Genomic DNA, 18563 nt, shown 5'->3' on the forward strand with positions numbered 1-18563 from the left:
TGGGATGTGGAATATGGGCTATGGAGATATGGGGACATGGGATGTGGAATAGGGGATATGGAGATACGGGACATGGGATGTGGAATAGGGGCTATGGAGATATGGGGACATGGGATGTGGAATAGGGGATATGGAGATACGAGGACATGGGATGTGGAATAGGGGATATGGAGATATGGGGACATGGGATGTGGAATAGGGGATATGGAGATACGGGGACATGGGATGTGGAATAGGGGCTATGGAGATACGGGGACATGGAGATAACAGGTGTGGAATCCGGCGATACGGGGACATGGAGGTGTGGGACGTGGAGATCCGGGACACGGGGGTGATGGGGATGTAGGAAGCGGGGTACCGTGGGGCTCCGCGATACGGGTCCCCCCCAATCCCCTCACCTCTGCGCCCGTCCCGCTGCACGTCCACGTGGCACCACTCGCCGTCGGTGACCTTGCGGGCGCTGGCGCGGAGCCGCGTGTCGCCGGCGCCCATGGCCAGCAGCAGGTAGAGGTGCCCGTCCAACAGCTCCAGCGCCAGGAAGTGAGGCCGGGGGGGCCCGGGCCCCGGCGCCTGCCCCTGCCCCAAGAGCAGGAGCCCGTTGGGTTCCGTGGTGCGGAAGTCGAAGGAGACGGAGCCGGTGCGGGCGGGCGGCCAGGGCGGCAGCGCCAGGAAGGCCTGAGGGGTGCCGAAGGTGACGGGCTCCGGAGCGGCCACCGGCTCGCAGCGGAAGAGCAGGGCCCCGTGCAGGGTCACCCGCGCGTCCCCCTCCTGCGCCAGGCGCGACAGCTCCAGCTTGAAGTCGTTGTTCTTGTAGATCACCTGCGGGGGGGAACGGGCGTCACACGGGGGGCACGGGGGCGGCCTCGCGTAACACGTGTGTGTGTGTCACATGTCATCTAACACGTGTGTCACACGTGTGTTGTGTAACGTGTCGTGTGTCACACGTGTGTCCTCATGTAACACGTGTGTGTCACACATGTGTCGTGTAACACGTGTGTCATGTAACACGTGTCATGTGTGTCACATGTGTGGTGTAACACGTGTGTGTCACGTGTGTTGTAACACGTGTCATGTGTCACGTCATCTAACACGTGTGTCACACGTGTCGTGTAACGTGTGTCACATGTGTCATGTAACGTGTCGTGTGTCACACGTGTGTCGTAACACGTGTCGTGTCTGTCACACGTGTGTTGTGTAACGTGTCGTGTGTGTCACATGTCATCTAACGTGTGTTACACGTGTGTCGTGTAACGTGTGTCACACATGTGTCGTAACGTGTCGTGTGTCACACGTGTGTCATGTAACACGTGTCGTGTGTGTCACACGTGTGTCGTGTGTCACGTGTGTGTCGCATGTGTAACACGTGTCGTGTGTGTCACATGTCTAACACGTGTGTCACACGTGTGTTGTGTAACGTGTCACACGTGTCGTGTAACGTGTCGTGTCACATGTGTGTCATGTAACACGTCATGTGTGTCACACGTGTGTCATCTAACGTGTGTCACACGTGTGTCATGTAACACGTGTCATGTGCGTCACATGGCATCTAACACGTGTCACACGTGTGTCATGTAACATGTGTGTGTCACGTCATCTAACACGTGTGTCACACGCGTGTCATGTAACACGTGTCATGTGTGTCACACGTGTCCTTGTGTAACGTGTCGTGTGTCACATGTCATCTAACACATGTGTCACGTGTGTCGTGTAACGTGTGTCGTGTAACGTGTCGTGTGTCACACATGTGTCGTGTAACACATGGCGTGTGTGTCACGTCATCTAACACGTGTCGTGTGTGTCATGTGTGTCATGTAACACGTGTCATGTGTCACACGTGTGTCATAGTGTAACGTCTCCTGTGTCACACATGTGGCCTCATGTAACACATGTCATATGTGTCACACGTGTGTCATGTAACACGTGTGTGTCACGTGTGTCATGTAACACGTGTGTCACACGTGTGTCATGTAACACGTGTGTCAAAATTGTGTCATGTAACACGTGTCGTGTGTGTCACGTGTGTTGTGTAACACATGTCATGTGTGTCACATGTGTGTCATGTAACACGTGTGTCACGTATGTCCTCTTGTAACACATGTCCTGTGTCACACGTGTGTCCTTGTGTAACATGTGTCGTGTGTCACACGTGTGTCATGTAACACGTGTCATGTGTGTCACACGTGTGCCCTTGTGTAACGTGTCATGTGTCACACGTGTCCTCGTGTAACACGTGTTGTGTGTCACACGTGTGTCCTCATGTAACACGTGTCGTGTCACACATGTGTCCTCGTATAACACGTGTGTCACATGTGTGTAGTCATGTAACACGTGTCATGTGTGTCACATGTGTGTCCTCGCATAACACGTGTCGTGTGTGTCATACATGTGTTCTTCTGTAACGTGTGTCACACGTGTGTCCTCATGCAAGACGTGTCGAGTGTCACATGTGTGTCCTTTTGTAACACGTGCGTGTCACACGTGTGTCCTTGTGTAACACGTGCGTGTCACACGTGTGTCACACGTGTCTTCGTGTAACACATGGCCCCATGCGTGTCACACGTGTGTCCTTGTGTAACACGTGTGTGTCACATGTGTCTTCGTGTAACGCATGGCCCCATGTGTGTCACACGTGTGTCCTTGTGTAACACGTGTGTGTCACACGTGTGTCACACGTGTCTTCGTGTAACACATGGCCCCCTGCGTGTCACACGTGTGGCCTCGTGTCTCACGCATCATGCGTGTCTCACGCGTGTATCCTCATGCAACACCTCTCCCGTGCCCCTCTGCACCCCTCCATGCGGCCCCATGGCCCACATGTCCCTCTGCACCCCGCCACCCATCCTCGCGCACCCCATACCCACCCATGCGCCCCCCCGCGTGTCCCCGTGCGCCCCACATCCCTCCGCACCCCTCCACGTTGCCCCATGCCCCCCCAATCCCCCCGCCGTTGCCGTGCCCCCCATCACTCACATCCTTGAGGCAGCCCATGAAGTTGTTGCTGACGGGGGACCCCGGGAGGTCGGCGGTGTTGGGGGACCCCCCCACGTAGAAGAAGTCGTCGGAGCCCAGCATGGTGTAATCCTCCTGCGTGTACCCCGTCGTGGTCAGGATCCCGTCCACCGAGATCGTCACCTGCGGCACGAGGGCGCACGGCCTCAGCGCCGGCACCCCCCCAGCCCAACAGCGTGTCTGGGGGGGGGCAAGGGGAACGGGGGGACATGGGGGCAATGGGAGACATGGGGGGCAATGGGGACATGGGGGCAATGGGGACATGGGGGGGAATGGGGACATGGGGGGCAATGGGGACATGGGGGGCAATGGGGACATGGGGGGCAATGGGGACATGGGGGCAATGGGGACATGGGGGGCAATGGGGACATGGGGGGGAATGGGGGCAATGGGGACATGGGGGGAGACATGGGGACATGGGGACATAGGGGCAATGGGGACATGGGGGGGAATGGGGACATGGGGGGGAATGGGAAACATGGGGACATAGGGGGCAATGGGGACATGGGGGGGAGTGGGGACATGGGGGGGGAATGGGAAACATGGGGACATAGGGGGCAATGGGGACATGGGGAGCAATGGGGACATGGGGAGCAATGGGGACATGGGGGGCAATGGGGACATGGGGGAGGAATGGGAGACATGGGAACATAGGAGGCAATGGGGACATGGGGGGCAATGGGGATGGGGCAATGGGAGACATGGGGACATAGAGGGCAATGGGGACATAGGAGACAACGGGGACATACGGGGCAATGGGGACATGGGGGTCAATGGGGACATGGGGGGGAATGGGAGACATGGGGGCATAGGGGGCAATGGGGACATGGGGGTCAATGGGGACATGGGGGACAATGGGAACATGGGGGGGAATGGGAGACATGGGGACATTGGGGGCAATGGGGACATGGGGAGCAATGGGGACATGGGGGGGGATGGGAGACATGGGGGGCAATGGGGACATGGGGGGGCAATGGGAGACATGGGGGGCAATGAGGACATGGGGACAGCAAGAACATGGGGGGCAATGGGGGATATGAGGATGGGGGGGACATGGAGATGTGGAGGACATGGGGGGGGCAATGGACAACATGGGGGTCATGGGAAGAGATGGGGGGCAGTGGGGAACACTGGGGACAGGGTGGCCCGAAGGCACAGGGAGGCAATGGAGCAGCCCTGAGGGGCATGGGGATGGGGTGACAATGGGGACAAGGGGGGGTGACACTGGGGGGGGGGGGGGTGTGTTAGTATCGAGTTTTGGGGTCCTCAGAACCAAGCTCAGACGGTAAATGGCTGTTAGTGGGGGCAGGGCGCGCAGGCGTGCAAGGGGTGCAATGGGGGTGCAAGGGCATGAGCGGGCGTGCAAGGCGCGTGCGGGGACACGGGGAGCACCAGGGCCTGGGCAGGGATGGGGCAGCCCCGTGTGCGACTTGCACACGCGTGTGAGAGCATGTGTACACGTGTCAGCACACACAGGCACACGTCTGTGAGCACACATGTACACGTGTCAGCACACACACAGAGGCACACACACGTGAGCACACACATGTACACGTGTCAGCACACACACACAGAGGCACACACGTGTGAAAGCACACGTGTACACGTGTCAGCACACACACAGAAGCACACGCATGTAAGTGCACACGTGTACAAGTGTCACCACACGCAGGAATATGCGTGTGAGCTCACACGTCTACATGTCAGGACACACAGGCACACGCGTGAGAGCACACGTGTACATGTATCAGCACACACACAGAAGCATACACCTGTGAGCGCACACGTGTACACGTGTCAGCACACAGAGGAACACGCGTGTGAGCACACACACAGGCACACGCGTGTGAGAGCCCACATGTACATCTGTCAGCACACACAGAGGCACACGCATGTGAGCACACATGTACACGTATCAGCACACACACAGGCACACGCGCGTGAATGCACATGTACACGTGTCAGCACACACACAGGCACACGTGTGTAAACGCACATGTACATGTGTCAGCACACGCACATGAGAGCACACGTGTACACGTGTCAACACAGGCACACGTGTACATGTGTCAGCACACACACACAGGCACACATGTGTGAAAGCACATGTGTACATGTGTCAGCACGCACAGGAACACGCGTGAGAGCACACGTGTTCACGTGTCAGCACACAGACACGCGTGTGAGAGCACACATGTACACGTGTCAGCACACACACAGGCACACGTGTGTGTGAGCACACCTACGCGTCAGCACACACACAGAGGCATGTGTGAGCACACGTGTACACGTGTCAGCACACACACAGGCATGTGTGAGCACACGTGTACACGTGTCAGCACACACACACAGAGGCACATGCGTGTGAGAGCACACGTGTACACGTGTCAGCACACAGGCACACATGTATGAGAGCACACGTGTACACGTGTCAGCACACACAAACAGGCACACGCTTGTGAGAGTACACATGTACACATGTCAACACACATAGGCACACGTGTGTGAGAGCACACGTGTACACGTGAGCACACAGGCACACGCATGTGAGCACACGTGTACACGTGTCAGCACACACACAGAGGCACACGCATGTGAGAGCACACGTACACGTGTCAGCACACACAGGAACACGCGTGTGAGCACACGTGTACACGTGTCAGCACACAGACACACGCGTGTGAGAGCACAAATGTACACGTGTCAGCACACACACAGGCACAGGTGTGTGAGCACACCTACACGTCAGCACACACACAGGCATGTGTGAGCACACGTGTACATGTGTCAGCACACACACACAGAGGCACATGCGTGTGAGAGCACACGTGTACACGTGTCAGCACACAGGCACACATGTATGAGAGCACACGTGTACACGTGTCAGCACACACACAGGCACAGGTGTGTGAGCACACCTACACGTCAGCACACACACACAGGCATGTGTGAGCACACGTGTACACGTGTCAGCACACACACACAGAGGCACACGCATGTGAGCACACGTGTACACGTGTCAGCACACAGGCACACATGTATGAGAGCACACGTACACGTGTCAGCACACACACAGAGGCACACGCATGTGAGAGCACACGTACACGTGTCAGCACACACACAGAGGCATACGCGTGTGAGCACACGTGTACAAGTGTCAGCACACAGGCACACATGTATGAGAGCACACATACACGTGTCAGCACACACACAGAGGCACACGCATGTGAGAGCACACGTACACGTGTCAGCACACACACACAGAGGCACACGCGTGTGAGAGCACACATGTGCACGTGTCAGCACACAGGCACACATGTATGAGAGCACATGTGTACACGTGTCAGTGCACACACAGGCACACGCGTGTGAGCGCACGTGTACACGTCAGCACACACACACACGCGTGATCACACACGTGATCACACACGCACGCACCCCATGCGCCGCTACCTGCACCCGCGATCCTGCACCCCCAGTGCAGCCCTTGCACGAGCGGACACGCGTGCACACGCACACACTGCGTGGACCTCGCACCCTTGCACACCAGCGCACGCCCCTTGCACCAATCCTGCCCCTTGCACCAGTGCACACCCCCCGTGTCCCCCCCTTGCCCTTTGCACACCCACCCTGCGATGGTTCTGGCCCTGGTGCTCCCCCAGCAGCACCCATGGGTGGGGGGGGAGCGGGACGGGACACAGGGATGGGGAGGGGGCAAGGAAGGCTTTGGGGGGGGGGGGTCACAGTGTTAGTGAGCCGTGCAAGGGGGGTGCAAGGGGCGTGCAAGGGGGGTGCAAGGGGGATGCAAGGGGGTGCAAGGGCTCCGAGCAGCGGGACCGGGGGGGGGAAGAGCGGAGGGGGGGCGGGGGGGTCCCGATGCCTGTGCCGGGGGGGGGGGGGGGGGGAGAGGGGGGAAGCTGCCCACGGGCTTGTCCTGAAAACGCCGTTTCTGTCCTCATTTTGGGGAGGGGCCACCTCGAAACCTGCCCCCACCCCCCCGCGAGCCGGGTTTTGGGCTGAAAGCACCCCAAAAAGTGGGGTTTGGGGGGCTCAGGTCAACCCCCCCATGGAAAAACAGCCCCCCCCCCTTCCATCCGAGAAGGGGTTTTGGGGTGAAATCAGCTGGGTTTGGGTCTGCCTAGCTCAGGCCTGGCTGCCTACAAAAGGGGGAGGGGGGGTCAGAGGGACCAAAACCCAAAGAAAATGCCCCAAAATGAGGCTTTGAGACCCCCCCCCCATTGAGCAGCAGAGACACCCCTGTGGGGCAGGGTTTGGGGGGGGGGAAATGGGTGGGTTTGGCATCAGGGAGACAGGGATAGGAAATTGCTCAAAATCCCAAGAATTCACCCTAAAAGGAGGGGGTTGCCCCCCCCCCCATCAGCTCCCTGACCCGAAATGGGCTTATTTTGGGGGGGAAATGGCTGGTTTTGGGATCGGGGAGCTGAGGACTGGTGGTGATGCCCTGACTGCAGTGGGAGGTATCAAATGTCCCCAAAATCCCAAGAATTCACCCCAAAACGAGGGCAGGAGGTGAGGGTGGGAAGTGCCATCACCCTCCTGAGGAAAAACATCCCCTGCTGACCCAAAACCGGGCTTATTTTGGGGGGGGGGGGGGAACCCAACCGTTTTTAGCATGGGGGAGCTGAGGTCTGGGGGCGATGCTCTTATCGCAACGGTGGGTATCAGATGGCCCAAAATCCCAAGAATTCACCCCAAAATCAAGGCGTGGGGGGGGTGTGTGTGACCTCACCCCCCCCCTCCCTTCACCCCCCATATTGAGGTTATTTTGGGGGGAAAAGCAGCTGCTTTGGCCCTGGGGACCCGCGGGTTGTTTGATGGGGGGGGGGGGAAAGGGGGAGTTGGGGGTCAGCCCCTTGTGGCAGGAATGGGGCCCGGGGTGGGGGGGAGGGGGGGGGGGGTGTGGGTGTGGGGGGGGGCGCCGAGGCGAAGCCAAGGGGGAACAAGAGAGTGATAACTACCAGGTAATGCAGTTTGTTTACCATAGCGTGTCCGATCCCTGCGTGCTGGCGCCGGGGGGAGCCGGGGGGGGGACACAAAACACAGCAAACAGTGACTTCTCCCGCAGCTTCGGGCCGTGTTCGGGGGGGTTTGGGGGGGGAGGGGCCCCCCCGGGATTAGTTGGGGGGCACTTGGTTAGTGGGGGGGGGGCCCCAGAGGCGGGAAGCGTGTTAGTGGCACGCGCACACACAGAAAGGGGGGGGGGGGGGGGCGTTGCACAAGGAGGGAAAAAGGGGGGGGGGCGTTGCACGAGGGGGGTGGGTGCACAAGGGGGCTGTGCCCACCTTGGGGAGAGCAGAAGAGTTGTTGGGGGGGGGGCACTGACACCCCCCCAGGGAGCCCGGTGTTCCAGTGTGCCCAGGTGGGTACTGGACCAAGGAACCGCTGGTCCCAGTGCTCCCAGTTGGGTCTTGGACCAAGGAACCAGTGCTCCCAGTTGGGTCCTGGACCAAGGAACCAGTGCTCCCAGTTGGGTACTGGACCAAGGAACCGCTGGTCCCAGTGCTCCCAGTTGGGTCTTGGACCAAGGAACCAGTGCGCCCAGTTGGGTACTGGACCAAGGAACCAGTGCTCCCAGTTGGGTACTGGACCAAGGAGCCAGTGCTCCCAGTTGGGTACTGGACCAAGGAACCGCTGGTCCCAGTGCTCCCAGTTGGGTCTTGGACCAAGGAACCAGTGCTCCCAGTTGGGTACTGGACCAAGGAACCAGTGCTCCCAGTTGGGTCCTGGACCAAGGAACCAGTGCTCCCAGTTGGGTCCTGGACCAAGGAACCAGTGCTCCCAGTGCTTCCAGTTGGGTCCTGGACCAAGTAACCAGTGCTCCCAATGCTCCCAGTGCTTCTAGTTAGGTACTGGACCAAGGAACCAGTGCTCCCAATGCTCCCAGTGATCCCAGTTGGGTACTGGACCAAGGAACCAGTGCTCCCAGTTGGGTACTGGACCAAGTAACCAGTGCTCCCAATGCTCCCAGTGCTTCTAGTTAGGTACTGGACCAAGGAACCAGTGCTCCCAATGCTCACAGTGCTTCCAGTTGAGTACTGGACCAAGGAACCAGTGCTCCCAGTGTTTCCAGTTGGGTACTGGACCAAGGAACCAGTGCTCCCAGTGTTTCCAGTTGGGTACTGGACCAAGGAACCAGTGCTCCCAGTGCTTCCAGTTGAGTACTGGACCAAGGAACCAGTGCTCCCAGTGTTTCCAGTTGAGTACTGGACCAAGGAACCAGTGCTCCCAGTGTTTCCAGTTGAGTACTGGACCAAGGAACCAGTGCTCCCAGTGTTTCCAGTTGGGTACTGGACCAAGGAACCAGTGCTCCCAGTGTTTCCAGTTGGGTACTGGACCAAGGAACCAGTGCTCCCAGTGCTTCCAGTTGGGTACTGGACCAAGGAACCAGTGCTCCCAGTGCTTCCAGTTGATTTGTTGACCAAGGAACCAGAGCTCCCAGTTGGTACCAGACCAAGGCACCAGTTTTCCCAATGCTCCCAGCTGGGTGTTTGACCAACATGTTCAGTGCTTCCCAGTTGGGGAGTAGGCCCCAGTGTCCAACACCCCCAGTTGGGTACTGGACCAAGGCAACCAGTGCTCCCAGTAGTCCCAGTTAGGTAGTTCACCAACACACACAGTGCTCCCAGCTGGGGAGCAGACCCTGGTGTCCATCACCACCGGTTGGATACTGGACTAAGGTGCCCAATGCTCCCAGTTGGGGAGCTGCCTAAGACACCCAGTGCCCCCAGTTGGGTGGTTGAACAGCATGTCTGGTGTTCCCAGTTGGGCAGTGTACCAAGGTCGGGTGGTTGACCATCATGTCCAGTGCTTCCAGTGCTCCTAGTTGGGGAGACCACCAAGACACCCACTGCCTCCCAGTTGAGCAGTTGGCCAAGGTTGGGTGATCGACCAAGGCACCCGTTGCCCTCAGCTGGGGAGCTGTCCAAGGTTGAGTGCTTGACCAAGACACCCAGTTCTTCCAGTTGAGTACTGGACCAAGACACCCATTGTCCTCAGTTGGGTGCTTAACCAGGGCACTCATTGTCCTCAGTTGGGTGCTTACCTAAGTCACTCACTGTCCTCAGCAGGGTGCTTGACCAAGGCACCCCTTGCTCCAAGTTGAGTACTGGACCAAGGCACCCATTGCTCCCAGCTGGGGAGACCACCAAGACACCCATTGCCCTCAGCTGGGGAGCTGGCCAAGGTGGGGTGCTTGACCAAGACACCCAGTGCTTCCAGTTGGGTGCTTGACCAAGACACCCATTGCCCTTAGCTGGGGAGCTGTCCAAGGTGGAGTGCTTGACCAAGGCACCCAGTGCCCACAGTTGGAGAACTGTCCAGGGTTGGGTGCTTGACCAAGACACCCAGTGCTTCCAGTTGGGTGCTTGACCAAGACACCCATTGCCCGCAGTTGGAGAACTGTCCAGGGTGCTTGACCAGGACACCCAGTGCTTCCAGTTGGGTACCGACCAAGACACCCATTGCCCTCAGTTGGGGAGCTGTCCAGGGTTGGGTGCTTGACCAAGGCACCCAGTGCCAAGACACTATTGCCCCCAGCTGGGCAGCTATCACACCCAGTCCTCCTAGCTGGGCAATTGACCAAAGTTGGGTGCTTGACCAAGACACTCATTGCCCTCAGTTGGGTGCTTGAAGAAGACACCCATTGCCCCAGTTGGGTGCTTGACCAAGACACTCATTGCCCTCAGTTGGGTGCTTGACCATCCCACCTAGTCCTCCCAACTGGAGGGCTTGACCAAGGCTGGGTGCTTGACCAAGGCACCCAGTGCTTCCAGTTGAGTAGTGGACAAGGCACCCATTGCCCTCAGTTGGGCACTTGACTATCCCTCCTAGTCCTCCCAGTCAGGGAGTTGACCAAGGTTGGGTGCTTGACCAAGGCACCCATTGCCCCCAGTTTGATGCTTGACCAAGACACTCATTGCCCTCAGTGGGTGCTTGATCAAGACACTCATTGTTCCCAGTTGGGTGCTTGACCAAGACACTCATTGTCCCCAGTTGGGTGCCTGACCAAGACACCCAATTTCCCCAGTTGGGTGCTTGACCAAGACACTCATTGTCCCCAGTTGGGTGCTTGACCAAGACACTCATTGTCCCCAGTTGGATGCTTAACCAAGACACTCATTACCCTCAGTTGGGTGCTTGACCAAGACACCCGATTTCCCCAGTTGGGTGCTTGACCAAGACACCCATTGTCCCCAGTTGGGTGCTTGACCAAAAAAACCCTCTGACCCCAGTTGGGTGCTTGACCAAGACACTCATTACCCTCAGTTGGGTGCTTGACCAAGACACCCATTGTCCCCAGTTGGGTGCTTGACCAAAAAAACCCTCTGACCCCAGTTGGGTGCTTGATCAAGACACCCATTGCCCCCATTTGAGCCCTTGTCCATCCCACCCATTGCCCCGGTGCCTGGCGGCGCCCCCAGCCGTACCTGCCGCAGGTTGCGGGTGACGCGGATGTCGTGCCAATCGTTGTCGTTGAACTTGCCATTGACGGGCTCCACCAGCGCCTCGAAGGCGCCGGAGCCCAGGTTGATGACGAGCCACACGGCGCCGCTCTTGAGCGAGAGGTTGACGTAGTCGGCCGCCTTGCCCGTGTGCAGCAGCAGCCCGTTGCGCTGCGCCGTGCGGAACGACAGCGTCAGCTCGTCCGTGCTGCTCTGGATGGGGTTGTGCGACAGGTCGTAGCAGAAGAACTCATTGCCTTTGAAGGTGGCCACGTACTCGTCCCGGCCTGCGGGGACCCCGGGGTTGCGGCGTCAGCGCGTGGGGAGCAGTGGTGGTGGTGTGGGAACAAGGGATTGCAATGGGGGATAGGAACAGGAGCTTGCGTTGGGATCTTGCGCTTGGGACTTGCACCAGGGGGTGCGGTGGTGGTGGTGGTGGGACACGGGTTGAAGAGGGGGATTGGGAGAGGGGATTGCAATGGGGGATTGGAACAGGACCTTCAATGGGGACCTTGCGTTGGGATCTTGCACTTGGGACTTGCACCAGGGGGTGCGGTGGTGGTGGTGGTGGAACACGGGTTGAAGAGGGGAATTGGGAGAGGGGATTGCAATGGGGGATTGGAACAGGACCTTGCATTGGGATCTTGCTCTTGGGACTTGCACCAGGCAGTGCGGTGGTGGTGGTGGTGGGACACGGGTTGAAGAGGGGGATTGGGAGAGGGGATTGCAATGGGGGATTGGAACAGGACCTTGAATGAGGACTTTGCATTGGGATTCTGCACTTGGGTCTTGCACCAGGCAGTGCGGTGGTGGTGGTGGTGGTGGGACACGGGTTGAAGAGGGGGATTGGGACAGGGGATTGTACTGGGGGATTGGAACAGGACCTTGAATGAGAACCTTGCGTTGGGATCTTGCACGTGGGACTTGCACCATGGGGTGTGGTGGTGGTGGTGGTGGGACACAGGGGTTGAAGAGGGCAACTGGGACAGGGGATTGCATTGGGAGATTGGAACAGGCCCTTCCATGGGGACCTTGCGTTGGGATCTTGCACTTGGGACTTGCACCAGGGGGTGCGGTGGTGGTGGTGGTGGGACACGGGTTGAAGAAGGGGATTGGGAGAGGGGATTGCAATGGGGGATTGGAACAGGACCTTAAATGAGGACCTTGCAATGGGATCTTGCACTTGGGACTTGCACCAGGGGGTGCGGTGGTGGCGGTGGTGGGACACAGGGGTTGAAGAGGGGGATTGGGACAGGGGATTGTATTGGAGGATTGGAACAGGACCTTGAACGGGGACCTTGCATTGGGATCTTTCACTTGGGACCTTGCAGCAGGGTTGTGATGAGGGGCACAGCTCTCGTGGTGGGCACGGGGGGTTGCATTGAGGGATTGGAAGAGGACCTTGCACTGGGGGCTTGGAATGGGGCTTGCAGCAGGGATCTTGAACGGCGACCCTGCACCAGGGGCGTGCGGCGGTGGTGGGCGCAGGGGCTGCAATGAGGGATTGCAACGGGGGCTTGAAGGGGGACCTTGCACCGGGGGCTTGCACGGGGCCTTTGCAAGAGGCTCTTGCACGGGGAGCCTTGCACTGGGGTCCTTGCAACGGGGGCTTGCACGAGGGCTCCCAAACAGGGACCTGGCAACACGAGAGTTGCAGCAGGGTCCCGCAGCGCTGCTCCCTTGCACGAGGGATGCAGCGGGTGCAACCTGAGCGTGCAAGGGCTGCGCTCGTGGGGCCGCCAGGGCATTCGCAGGGAGAGCCGCGTGCGCAGCGCATCGGCACGCGTGGGGCGTGCAAGGGTGTGGGGCTGGCTGCGTGTGAGTGTGAGTGTACACGTGTGTGTGCAAGCACGTGCGTGCAGGTACATATGTGTGTTTGTATGTGTGTGTATGAATATACATGTGTATGCATGCGCAAGCACGTGTGTGCGTGTATGTGCATTTGCGTGCGCATGCAAGCACGTGCGTGCATGTACGTGTGTGTGTGCACATGTGTGTATGCATGCGTAAGAACGTGTGTATGCATGTGCTTGCACATGTGGGCGTGCATGGGAGTGCACACGTGTGTATGCAAGCATGTGTGTGCATGTACATGTGTGAGTGCACATGCGTGGGCATGTGTGTGCACACGTGTTTGCATATATATGTGTACATGTGTGTGCGTGTACATGTGTGTGCGTACACGTGTTTGCATGTGCAGGTGTGTGCAGGTGCGTGCATATGTGTTTGCATGTGTGTTTGTACATGCGTATGTACATATGTGTGCATGTACATATGGGTGAGTACATGCGTGTGCGTGTACATATATGCTCACGTTTGTGCATACACGTGTGCATGTGTGCGTGTACATACGTGTGTACATGTGCGTGCTTTATATGTTTCCATGTGTGTGTACATGTATGCGCACGTGTTTTTATGTGTGTGCGTGTACATCTGTTTGCATGTGTGCGTGTACATGTATGTGCGTGTACATGTGTTTGCATGTGTTCGTATACGTGTGTGCACATGTGTGCACGTACATGTGTGTGCATGTACATGTTTTGCATGTTGCATGTACATGTGCGTGTACATGTGTGTGCACATGTGTGGGTGTACATGTGTACGCATGTACGTTTGCATGCGTGACTGTACATGTGTGCGTGTACATATGTGTATGCACGTGTGCATGTACATGTGTGTGCGTGTACATGTGTTTGCATGTGTGCGTGTACATGTGTGTGTACATGTGTATGCACGTGTGCATGTATGTTTGCATGTGTGTGTACATGTGCATGTACATGTGTGCACGTGTGCGTGTACATATGTGCACATGTGTGCGTGTACATGTGTGCATGTACATGTGTGTGCATGTACACGTGTGTGTGCACATGTGTGTGTTTATGTGTGTTTGCATGTGTGCGTGTACATATGTGTGTGTACATGTGTGCGTGTACTTGTTTGCATGTGTGCGTGTTTGCACGTTTGTGTGTCCATGTGTGCGTGTACGTGTGTTTGCGTGCGTGTATGTGTGTTTGCATGTTTGTGTGTCCACGTGTACGTGTGTTTGCATGTGTGCGTGTGTTTGCGTGTTTGCGTGTGTTTGCATGTTTGTGTGTACATGTGTGTGCATGAACACGTGTGCGTGCACATATGTGTTTGCATGTGTGCCTGTGTTTGCATGTTTGTGTGTCCATGTGTGCGTGTACGTGTTTGCATGTGTGCGTGTGTTTGCATGTGTGCGTGTGTTTGCATGTGTGTGTGTACATGTATGTGCATGTGTGCATGTACATGTTTGTGTGTACATGTGTGCGTGCAGATGTGTGCGTTTACATGTTTGCATGTGTGTACGTGTGTGCATGTACATATGTGTGTGTACATGTGTGCGTGTACTTGTTTGCATGTGTGCGTGTTTGCATGTTTGTGTGTCCATGTGTGCATGTCCATGTGTGCACATGTGTGCGTGTACGTGTTTGCATGTTTGTGTGTGTCTGCATGTTTGTGTGTCCATGTGTGCATGTACATGTGTGCACATGTGTGCGTGTACGTGTGTTTGCATGTTTGTGTGTCCATGTGTGCGTGTACATGTGTGCACATGTGTGCGTGTACGTGTGTTTGCATGTTTGTGTGTGTTTGCATGTTTGCGTGTACATGTGTGTGCGTGTGCACACGTGTGTGTACATATGTGTTTGCATGTGTGCGTGTTTGCATGTTTGTGTGTCCATGTGCGCATGGACATGTGTGCACATGTGTGCGTGTATGTGTGTTTGCATGTGTGCGTTTGCATGTTTGCGTGTACATGTGTGTGCGTGAACATGTGTGCGTGTACATATGTGTTTGCCTGTGTGCGTGTTTGCATGTTTGTGTGTCCATGTGTGCGTGTCCATGTGTGCACATGTGTGCATGTACGTGTGTTTGCATGTTTGTGTGTGTCTGCATGTTTGCGTGTACATGTGTGTGCGTGAACACGTGTGCGTGCACATATGTGCTTGCATGTGTGCGTGTTTGCATGTTTGTGTGTCCATGTGTGCATGTACATGTGTGCACATGTGTGCGTGCCCATACGTGTGTTTGCATGTTTGTGTGTCTGCATGTTTGTGTGTCCATGTGTGCATGTACGTGTGTTTGCATGTTTGTGTCTGCATGTTTCTGTGTCCATGTGTGCATGTACATGTGTGCACATGTGTGCGTGTACGTGTGTTTGCATGTTTGTGTGTCTGCATGTTTGTGTGTCCATGTGTGCGTGTACGTGTGTTTGCATGTGTGCGTGTGTTTGCATGTTTGCATGTTTGTGTGTACATGTGTGTGCGTGAACACGTGTGCGTGCACATGTGTTTGCATGTGTGCGTGTTTGCATGTTTCTGTGTCCATGTGTACATGTGTGTGCGTGAACACGTGTGCGTGCACATATGTGTTTGCATGTTTGTGTGTGTCTGCATGTTTGTGTGTCCATGTGTGCATGTACATGTGTGCACATGTGTGCGTGTACGTGTGTTTGCATGTGTGCGTGTGTTTGCATGTTTCCGTGTACATGTGTGTGCGTGAACACGTGTGCGTGCCCATATGTGTTTGCATGTGTGCGTGTGTTTGCATGTTTGCGTGTACATGTATGTGCGTGAACACGTGTGCATGCACATGTGTTTGCATGTGTGCGTTTGCATGTTTCTGTGTCCATGTGTACATGTGTGTGTGTGAACACGCGTGCGTGCACATATGTGTTTGCATGTGTGTGTTTGCATGTTTGCGTGTACGTGTGTGTGAACACGTGTGCGTGCACATATGTGTTTGCATGTGTGCGTGTGTTTGCATGTTTGCGTGTACATGTGTGTGCGTGAACACGTGTGCGTGCACATATGTGTTTGCATGTGTGCGTGTGTTTGCATGTTTGTGTGTACATGTATGTGCGTGAACACGTGTGCATGCACATATGTGTTTGCCTGTGTGCGTGGTTGCATGTTTCTGTGTCCATGTGTACATGTGTGTGTGTGAACACGTGTGCATGCACATATGTGTTTGCATGTGTGTGTGTGAACACGTGTGCATGCACATATGTGTTTGCATGTGTGCGTGGTTGCATGTGTGTCCATGTGTACATGTGTGTGTGTGAACACGTGTGCATGCACATATGTGTTTGCATGTGTGTGTGTGAACACGTGTGCATGCACATATGTGTTTGCATGTGCGCGTGCCCACGCGTGTGCAGGTCACTGACCTTTCGCCGCCTGCTGGATCTCTCCGGCGCCGTGGCCGGTTCCCCCCTCGGTGACCTCGGCGGGCCCTGGGGGAGGGGCGGGGTCACGGGGGGTCACACGCGCGTGAACACACGCCCGGGAGGGCCCCATCCCCCCCCTCCCCCCCCTTTGCACGAGGGGGGGGGGTGCGTGTGTGCGGGGGGGGGGTGGGGGGATGGGAGCGAGGGGGCACCCTCAGTCCTCGTGCGGGGGGAGGGGGCGCGTGTGCAGGGCCTCGCGCCCGTGCAAGGAGCTGCCCCTCCCCCTCCCCTCCCCCTTCCCCTCCCCTCCCCCCCCCCGTCCCCGCGCGAGGCGGCCGCCCCTCCCCCCCCCGTGTCCACGAGCCACAGACACGATGCGGGGGAGGGGCGGGGGGTGGCGGTGACGCTGATGACGCTGGTGATGACGCTGGTGATGACGTCGGGGGGGGGGGGGTTGGTGATGACGGTGAGGATGAGGATGGCGACCTTGGCCGGTGACTCGCAGGTGGGCGGGGCCTGGGGGGGCGGAGCCAAAGGAAAACGCGGGAAAAGCGGAAGTGGAAAAGGGAAAGTTCCGGGAGAAGAAAGTGAAAGTGGTGAAAGAGCGCGAGAGCGGCTTGGGGGGAGGGGGGAAGGAGCGAAAGTGAAAGTTATGGGGAGGGGGAACGAAAATGGGGGGGGAAAGGTGAAAGTGGTGGAGGAAAAAAGGAGGAAATGAGCAAAATAAAAGGAGAAATGGTGAAAAATGGAAAAGTGAAAGGAGAAAAAGGAGGAGAAAAGGGAAAAGAATCAAAGGGAACGGAAGTGGCGAAAGGGAAAGTGAAAGAAAAGGGAAAGTCACGGGGAGGGGGATGCGAAAAGAGGAAATGAGAAAGGAAAAGTGAGGAAAAAGGGGAAATGAATCCAAGAAAGGGGGAAAAGAGAAAAAAATGGTTTTAAAAAAGGAAAATAATAAAAAGGGAAATAGAATTTTGAAAGGGAAAGTGGGAAAAAGGGGGAAATGATGTAAAAAGGGGAAATTAAAGAAGTGGAAAGGTTAAAAGAGGGGAAAAGCAAAGAAAGGGAAAAGGATGTTTAAAGGGAAAATAAAAGAAACCACGAAAATGATGATTTTTAAAACAATTTAATAAAGGAAAATGAAGCAACAAGTATCAAGAAGGTAAAATAATTTTAAAATGGAAAACGGGAAATAAGGGAAAGTGGTGAAAAGGAAAAATGATCAAAAAAGGGAAATGGTAAAAAAAATAATAATAAAAAGAAAAAATTTAAAGGAACATAATAAAAATGGAAAAATTAAAAAAGTTCGAAAGGAAAAAAGTTTAAAAGGAAAACAAAAAAAATAAAAATTTAAAGGGAAAATGGGAAAAAATGGGAAAATGATCAAAAAAGGGAAAAAGTTAAAAATGGGGAAAAAATGTAAAAAGGGGGGAAATGAAAAAAGGGAAAAATATAAAAAAGGGAAAATTTTAAAGGAAAAAATAAGAAGAGGAAAAATAGAAAAAAGAAAAAGGGGCAAATTAAAAATTGGGAAATAGCAAAAAAAAGTATAAAAGGGAAAAAACACAATGGGGAGAAAAACGTGAAAAGGGGGAAAATTAAACGAGAAAGAAGAAAAAAGGGAAGAAATCCAACAGGGGAAAATAAAAGAAATGAAAGAGTCAAAAAAAAAGGGGAAAAATGACAAAGCAAAATGTTAAAAAAGGGGGAAAAACGATGAAAACTCTCCAAAAGAACTAAAAAAGCCGAATCCGGAGTTTCTGCCCCAAGGACACGATCGCTTCCGAGCGCTCGGGAAAGGGGGGGGGGGGGGAGGGGCGGAGGGTGACGTCACCGCGGGCCCCGTCACAACTTAAAGCGCTTTAACTTGTGACGGCATCGGGCGATGCCGGGGGGGGGGCGGGGCG

The 18563-nt window shown here is 55.7% G+C and overlaps 1 protein-coding gene across 1 annotated transcript; it reads right to left on the bottom strand.

Annotated features, from left to right (window-relative positions):
- Positions 1-398: 398 nt before the first annotated feature.
- On the bottom strand, positions 399-17330 carry LOC134162839 (neurexin-2-like; the record flags this gene model as incomplete). The annotated part of the gene is made up of 6 exons (XM_062617118.1): positions 17146-17330; positions 16660-16725; positions 11457-11758; positions 7989-8033; positions 2971-3132; positions 399-819 (listed from the first exon to the last, which is right to left on the bottom strand). Coding segments are annotated over exons 4-6 (607 nt in total), but the record flags the coding sequence as incomplete, so codon positions are not given.
- Positions 17331-18563: the final 1233 nt, after the last annotated feature.

Source organism: Pezoporus occidentalis, unplaced genomic scaffold (assembly GCF_034315485.1).
Source record: "Pezoporus occidentalis ecotype Australia unplaced genomic scaffold, CSIRO_AGI_Poc_V1 ctg1039, whole genome shotgun sequence".
Lineage (NCBI taxonomy): Eukaryota > Metazoa > Chordata > Aves > Psittaciformes > Psittacidae > Pezoporus > Pezoporus occidentalis.